A 7,500-nucleotide genomic window follows, 5' to 3' on the forward strand; every position below is an offset into this window, starting at 1 on the left:
ATATACATATACATATATGTGTGTGTGTGTATATGAAGATATATGCATATATATGTATATATATTAGATATGTATACGTATAGAAAAAGAGTGTGAGTCTATAAAGATATAAACACATTTTTTTCCGTTTTCTGCATTTATATTCACGCAAGGTGATTTGATTTTTCGATTGATTTATCATGTTCTTATAGTATTATTCATTGATATTTGTATATTAAATGAATACTTTTATGTTGTATCAGAAGCGTAATCAGACATTTAGTCTCAGAAAAAAATAATAGTAATAAGAAAAAACAACAACAACAAAAAACAGTGATGTTTAGATTTTAAAACAAGTGTGATTTTTTTTATAAAGAAAAGTTAAAATTATATTCGTTAGATTATTGTAATCTTTATTCTTTACAGAATGTCATTCAAAAGACAGTTCCTCAGTTTTCTGTAAACTCTAAGAGTACCATTTTTCTACTAGCTGTGTCTGAAAAACCGGCGTGAGCAAACCGGACTATCAGACACATCTGGTGAAGGACCATCGCCACAAGGCCTGTCGTAATCCATGCCTGACCCCTTCCTTATCCCCTGTAGCGGTAGCGGTAGCCGGCGTAGTAAGGATAGTAGTGGGGGTAACCGTGATAGTATCTGTTGTAGTAGTGAGGGCGTCCGTGATAGCTGTAATGAGGTTGAGGTTCGGGTTCCGATTCGACAGATCTCTTGTGGTGGCTGTGGTATGTGTGAGGGTAACCATAGTAGTTGTTGTAGCGGTAGTTATTGTAAGGGTAGCGATAGCCATGGTGGTATCCATAGCGAGGATGGCCATGGTGGACTACCTGGTAACTATAGCTGTTGGATGGATCAGGATCAGCTGCTGGTTGAGGGTCAGCTTCCGGCATGGAGTCAGTTGAGCGCTTTGTGAGGCCGTGAACTTGAGGAGCCACGAAGGAGGTGCCGCCACCTGGATGCCTGGCCACTCCATCGCCCTCCAGTGGCTCGACATTGTGGTGGCGAGGGTAGTAATAGTGGTAGGGGTAGTGGTGGTACTTGTGTGGCTCGGGATCGGCGTGGGTTACCACGGCCGCTGCCAAACACACCAGTAAGATTGCCTGGAAAAGTTTAAACTTTTTATACTGCAAGGAAAATCTTGGTACTGTCCGTGAGAGACATTTTATGAATATTTTTCGATATGTTAATGCTAATCAGTAAATATTATTTTGCCAGTAATATATATTCATATATATGTATATGATTTATTTATCTATATACATATTTGTGTCAGTAGAGTCTATTTATCTATCTATAAATTATATATACATACAGAGGGAGAAAGAAAAGGAGAGGGAAGGGGAGTGAGAGGGATAGGGAGTTAAAAGAGAGAGAGAATTTTTCGTTATTTCACAGGTATGGCGACTCACCGAAAGCTTCATGGCTGGACCTCTTCTTGGCTCACCGAGGACGCTGTGTCTGCTGACTGCTTGTGGAAGCCGCTTTATATACGGCTCCTGTGCATGGCCTTCGACAAGCAGGGGTTCACGCACCCGAAAAGGGACAGCCATTAGAACTGTACTTTCAGTCTTTCTAAGAGTAGTATATTAATTTGTAGAACTTTAAATGTTATCCTCGGCCAACAGGTGAAGAACGGTTGATGTGGATTTTTTATTGTTTTGATTTTGTTAATGTATACTATTAGAGGCGTAAAGCAAAGGCGGAAATGAACTACAGTGAACCCTCGTTTTTCGCGGGGGTTACGTTCCAAAAAGAACCCGTGATAGCCGAAATCCGTGAAGTAGTAACCTTTATTTTTTTACAATTATTATACAGTGAAATACTCTACAATACATTGAAACCAAAGAAACCAAAAGTTTGATTTCCTTTGGATATTTAAAAGTATCATGTCCTCTGAACTAGGGTAAAGTAAATCCGAACACTCTCTTTGCTACAAAGTCATGAACTTGTGGTTTTGCAGTCTGATATAATTAAAACAAATCTAAGCTCAATATCAAGCACCAGAGGGAATACCATGAGCACTGGGCAGCGGCATGTCTCTTCTGGAGCCTGAATGGAGTAGTGAGGCTTCTCTCTCCTCCACCAGCTTCCGGGTCAGTCTTCAGTAAAGTAATCTTAAAATCGAAATATAAACTTTCAATTGATAATCATTTTGGATACTCTCTGTCAACTTCCTACAACCTCATGGTCTTCATTTTTTTCTAAATGATATCAATATCTACAGTAAACTTCGTTCACCCTTATAGTCCCCAGTCCTTTTCAGGTAATACCAATTCGAAGTTGGATTTTGTGAGGCTCCGTTACTCAGACTTAATACTCTACACCTCGAAAGGGAGAGCCAAAAACTGCCAAGGTTCCTAAAGCTTTCTGCACTGGTATAGATCCCGTGTCCATATTCATGGACTACTACGCCTTCAGTTTATACACTTAACTTTAAAACTAAGAACTCATTATCTGAAATAAATGGATGCTAATCCCCATTACCCTCATAATGAACTCCCCGCCCTCTCCCCTTCACATGTGATGGCCTCTGACGCCCACCCGCCCGGAACATAGAGGCTGGTGTCCTAATTCCTGAAATCCGAAAATAAAGATTCAAATCACAGACTGGGTGCCGTTAACTGATTCCGAGTAATTATAGGCCAAGCCATTCAGAACAGGACAGAGCGCCATCACTAAGATGTCGGCAGCGAATGACAGGAAGTCTTGCATATAATTTCAGGCCATTTTAAGCCTTAGCGAAAGGCAGGATGTTCAAGCACCGATTTATCTGTCATTCAGAACTAGTGTCGACTGGATCTCTTTCATTCCAGAATCTATTGGCTTGATATGGTTCATCAATTAGCCAAATTTGCCATGAAGGTCTGTTCTCTAATATCATGTTATTCTCTTGGAGACTACACAAAGAAAAGAGAAATAAGTAACAAATTACTGGGGCAACGAAAGCATTAATGGGTCACCATATGTCTCGAAATAGATAAAGTATCCAGACATGATAAACCCTTTAAGGAAACCCTCCCGACAGGCACGTTAATACGTAGCTGATGTCCCTCTCAAGGCAATATAAATTTAACCCCCAAAACTTTTATATATATATACACACATTTACATGTATATATATATATATATATATATATATATATATATATATATATATATATATATATATATATATATATATATGTATATGTATATAAATATAAATATGTATATGTATATGTATATACATATATATATATATATATATATATATATATATATATATATATATATATATATATATATATATATATATATATACATAAATGTATGTGTATATTTATATAAAAAAACACACACACATACATATGTATGTACATATATATTTATATATAGATGATAGAAAAAAATGTACAAACTGAATTTATTGAAAAACATGAGACAACAGTTTCGAAATCCTCTTGTATGTATATATGGACATAAAATAACATATGAATAAAGAATAAATATGTATACATATACAGAAACTCATACATAATACACACACACATATATATAAATACCTACATATACATGCAACATGTATTTGTACATATATGTATATATGTAGGCATGTATGTATATTATCCATTTCCCTTAATCTAGTTTCTGCGTCCTGAGTTTTCTAGCATGCGCACATTCATATATATTTATATTTATATACAAACACATATAAATATATACACATATATATAGACAGTGCAATAAATCTTGTTTGTGTGTGTTTTTTTTTTTACTATATATATGTGTATGTACACACACTTTTATTCCTTGCTTGTATTTTTATGATATACATTGTATCAGATTCGAAAAATATGTTTTGTGTATAATTTCTGCATGAATATCAGAGGTTTAGTCTCGAACATTCTATAATCTTAGAAGCATCCTGGATATTTGTCAGAAACAATTCCTAACCATTATTTTTTTTCTATTAAAGTTTAAAAAGTCTCAATGGTATTTCAAAATAATGTGAAATATTACAGGGGTGTAAAAGAATTATCCAATACTTTTTCCAGTGTTTATTATTTAGAGTATCAGCTGATTCAGCAACCTAAAGACTGCCAGTTGTAGGTTCCTCTCGAAGTGGGTCTGTGTCTGAAAAACCGGCGTGAGCAAACCGGACTATCAGACACATCTGGTGAAGGACCATCGCCACAAGGCCTGTCGTAATCCATGCCTGGCCCCTTCCTTATCCCCTGTAGCGGTAGCGGTAACCGGCGTAGTAAGGATAGTAGTGGGGGTAACCGTGATAGTATCTGTTGTAGTAGTGAGGGCGTCCGTGATAGCTGTAATGAGGTTGAGGTTCGGGTTCCGATTCGACTGATCTCTTGTGGTGGCTGTGGTATGTGTGAGGGTAACCATAGTAGTGGCTGTAGCGGTAGTTATTGTAAGGGTAGCGATAGCCATGGTGGTATCCATAGCGAGGATGGCCATGGTGGACTACCTGGTAACTATAGCTGTTGGATGGATCAGGGTCAGCTACTGGTTGAGGATCAGCTGCTGGTTGAGGGTCAGCGTCCGGCATGGGGTCAGCTGAGCGCTTTTTCAGACCGTGAACTCGAGGAGCCACGAAGGAGGTGCCGCCACCAGGATGCCTGGCCACTCCATCGCCCTTCAGAGGCTCTAGGTGATGGTGACGGGGATAGTAATAGTGAGGGTAGTAATAGTAAGGAGAGCGGAAGTAGTGTGGTTCGGGTTCGGCGTGCCCAACCACAGCCGCTGCCAAACACACCAGTACAGCTACCTGTAATAAGGTAAGGGAGTTCGTAGAATTTGTATTTTTCACTTTGCTCATAAAAAAAAACAATAATTGCAATGCCATACTGAAGGCTGTTTTATAAAATTAGTACGTTACATTTACTATTTTTAGATTTAAATTATATTTATTAGCTTTATAAGACCTGTGTGCGTGTTTTAATATATATATATATATATATATATATATATATATATATATATATATATATATATATATATATATACCTACATAAATTTCCACACACACATATATGTATATATATATATATATATATATATATATATATATATATATATATATATATATATATATATATATATATATGCTTGTGTGTGTTTACATATATACATATATATACATCTATGAATAAATTTCCCTTCATATATGTATATATATATATATATATATATATATATATATATATATATATATATATATATATATATATATATATATATATAAGGGTATGAATGCGTATAAACACACACATATACGTATGTATATATATAATGTATAAGTGTGTATGTTCATCTGAACGTGTGCCTTACCGCGAACTTCATGGCTGGTCCTGTCGGAGGCTCACTGAGGACGGGTCGTCTCTGCGGATTGCTTGCGAAGCCTCCTTATATATGGAGTCTGAGCGTGGCCTTCAGGGGGCGTGGCTTCCTCGCCGATTATTTTCCCGATAGGCCTAAGTGCTTGCATGAGAACACCTGGATAGGTGGATCGGCTGATAGATAGTGGTATATGTCCTGATGCAATTAGATTCATGCACGTATGAATACACACGCATATATATGTGTATACATATATATACATTTACATGTATGTACTTTTGTGTGTATATGCACACAACCACACATATATATGTGCATGTGCTTGTTTACGCATTCATGTATGTGTGTCGATAGCGATATATATGTATGTAATTCTAAGCATACATATACATACATACACAGATATGCAGATAGATATAGATACCTTTTTCGGTGATAACTCCCCAGACATACCCAAGTGCTCTCTGCACCATTGTCTTCTTTGCTCCTCCCCACAGCTTTGGTAAATTAATTTTAGTAGATAATGTGTATATTATGATTAATTCTAAAGGATATAAATGAAGTTGAATTATGTGTAGAATGTAGTGTAACCGGGTAGTTTATGATAATGTTTATATAGAATGTTAAAAATCTACCTATCTAATTATATATGATATATGTAAACCTTGCGGCATCCTTAGATACTTCCCATGGCCCCCAGGGTGCCGCGGTACCCAGAGTGGGAGCCACTGGTTTACATACTCAGCAAGTGACATTCTCTGGACCTGTTTGATTTGTCAACAGTGGTTCATAAACCCATAGTTGTTACCTGAATTCGGTCACAAGGATTGTTCCTTACTGTTTGATTGTTTTTCAGAATCAAACCAAATTTAGAGATATTGCCGAATTTCGCAACCTGTTTCTCATATAAATGTATATTTCACTGAAAAAGTATATTCTCATTAAACAAAAATATTGATGTATTTCCAGGGGAAACATGTGTTAGCACAGCATTCCATATCAGAATTTCATCATATCAAAGAGATCACATAACAATAATCGGAGCGCATAATGCTGATCCTTACAGTAAGAAATTCCAACACCAAAGTAGGTTCCGTTCATGAACACTTTCAGGAGCATTAAAGGGTCAAAAATCTAATGCAGAATACTCCAAGATCTCCCCCTTTCTATTAGTTTTGAGGTTATGGAAAAGAGTTTCTGAATTACTTCTGTTAAAAGAACCCACTAAGTGACAATTCCACACTCATAGTAAACAGAATATTTATGAATGAATGGCTTTCGACGTGTGTGATTGGTGGAAATCTTACGGTTGTGTTGTTTCTTTACCTCTCTCTCCCTGTCTCTCTTCTCACCTCTCTCTCATAGTAAAAGGATATAATTGAATAGATGGATATTGATTGATAGTATAAGTAATTGAAACTGATATGTTAATTCACGAATATATCAATTTACTGACCGAAATGTAAATATATATGTAGCCCTGTCATTTTTTTCAGAAGCACTTGAAAGTGTAAAGAGAATGTATATTAAAAGCTACACAATACCAGCTTGTCTGCCAACCTTCCCTCCACTTCGTGAAAATGTCTCGAAGTACTTAAGCTTCTCGTATCCTGGTTTTATTCCTAAAACGTGAGCCTCGACTTTAACCTTGGGTATACATTTTTTTTATTTACTTTGAAATCTAATCTTGAAATTTCACTAATCATACACATCAAACGACATTAATCCATGAATTCATAGTTCATTTACTATTACTGTGATCCTATCTATAAAATAGATTTCAATTGTCACAATAAGATATAGGAAAACTCGAATTTGTTTGTAGGTAAGTCTAGGGATAATTTGAGTAAATCATAAACCTAGAAGCAGATGAGCAGATATTCATATGGGTATATTTATCTAAGTAGATTTTATCATACGATTTTCCAAAAGAACGAAGGGATGTTATAGGACAAAGAAATTGACGTATTTCTATTATCACCTTTAATCTTCACACTAATGATTCCAAATACCAATTTTGCAGAGATATTCCCTCAGTTTTGTCTTCGAAACGTGATCACCACCCTGCCTGTGCCTGAAAAACCGGCGTGAGCAAACCGGACTATCAGACACATCTGGTGAAGGACCATCGCCACAAGGCCTGTCGTAATCCATGCCTGACCCCTTCCT

General features: G+C 36.4%; 2 protein-coding genes across 2 annotated transcripts in view; both read right to left on the reverse strand.

Moving 5' to 3' along the window:
- Positions 1-475: 475 nt before the first annotated feature.
- LOC138866176 (uncharacterized) lies at positions 476-1,609 on the reverse strand. Its single transcript, XM_070138113.1, has 2 exons — positions 1,407-1,609; positions 476-1,097 (listed from the first exon to the last, which is right to left on the reverse strand). Exons 1-2 carry the CDS (start codon positions 1,545-1,547, stop codon positions 570-572), a joined length of 669 nt encoding a protein of 222 aa, XP_069994214.1. The 5' UTR covers positions 1,548-1,609; the 3' UTR covers positions 476-569.
- Positions 1,610-7,305: 5,696 nt separating this feature from the next.
- Positions 7,306-7,500, reverse strand: part of LOC138866260 (uncharacterized) — a 1,336-nt gene continuing 1,141 nt past the window's right edge. The window contains exon 2 of the mRNA XM_070138770.1: positions 7,306-7,500. This exon is cut by the window's right edge and continues 563 nt beyond it. Within this exon, the coding sequence (XP_069994871.1) occupies position 7,500 (1 nt within the window). The 3' untranslated portion in view covers positions 7,306-7,499.

Source organism: Penaeus vannamei, chromosome 24, assembly GCF_042767895.1.
Source record: "Penaeus vannamei isolate JL-2024 chromosome 24, ASM4276789v1, whole genome shotgun sequence".
NCBI classification, from domain to species: Eukaryota; Metazoa; Arthropoda; class Malacostraca; order Decapoda; family Penaeidae; genus Penaeus; species Penaeus vannamei.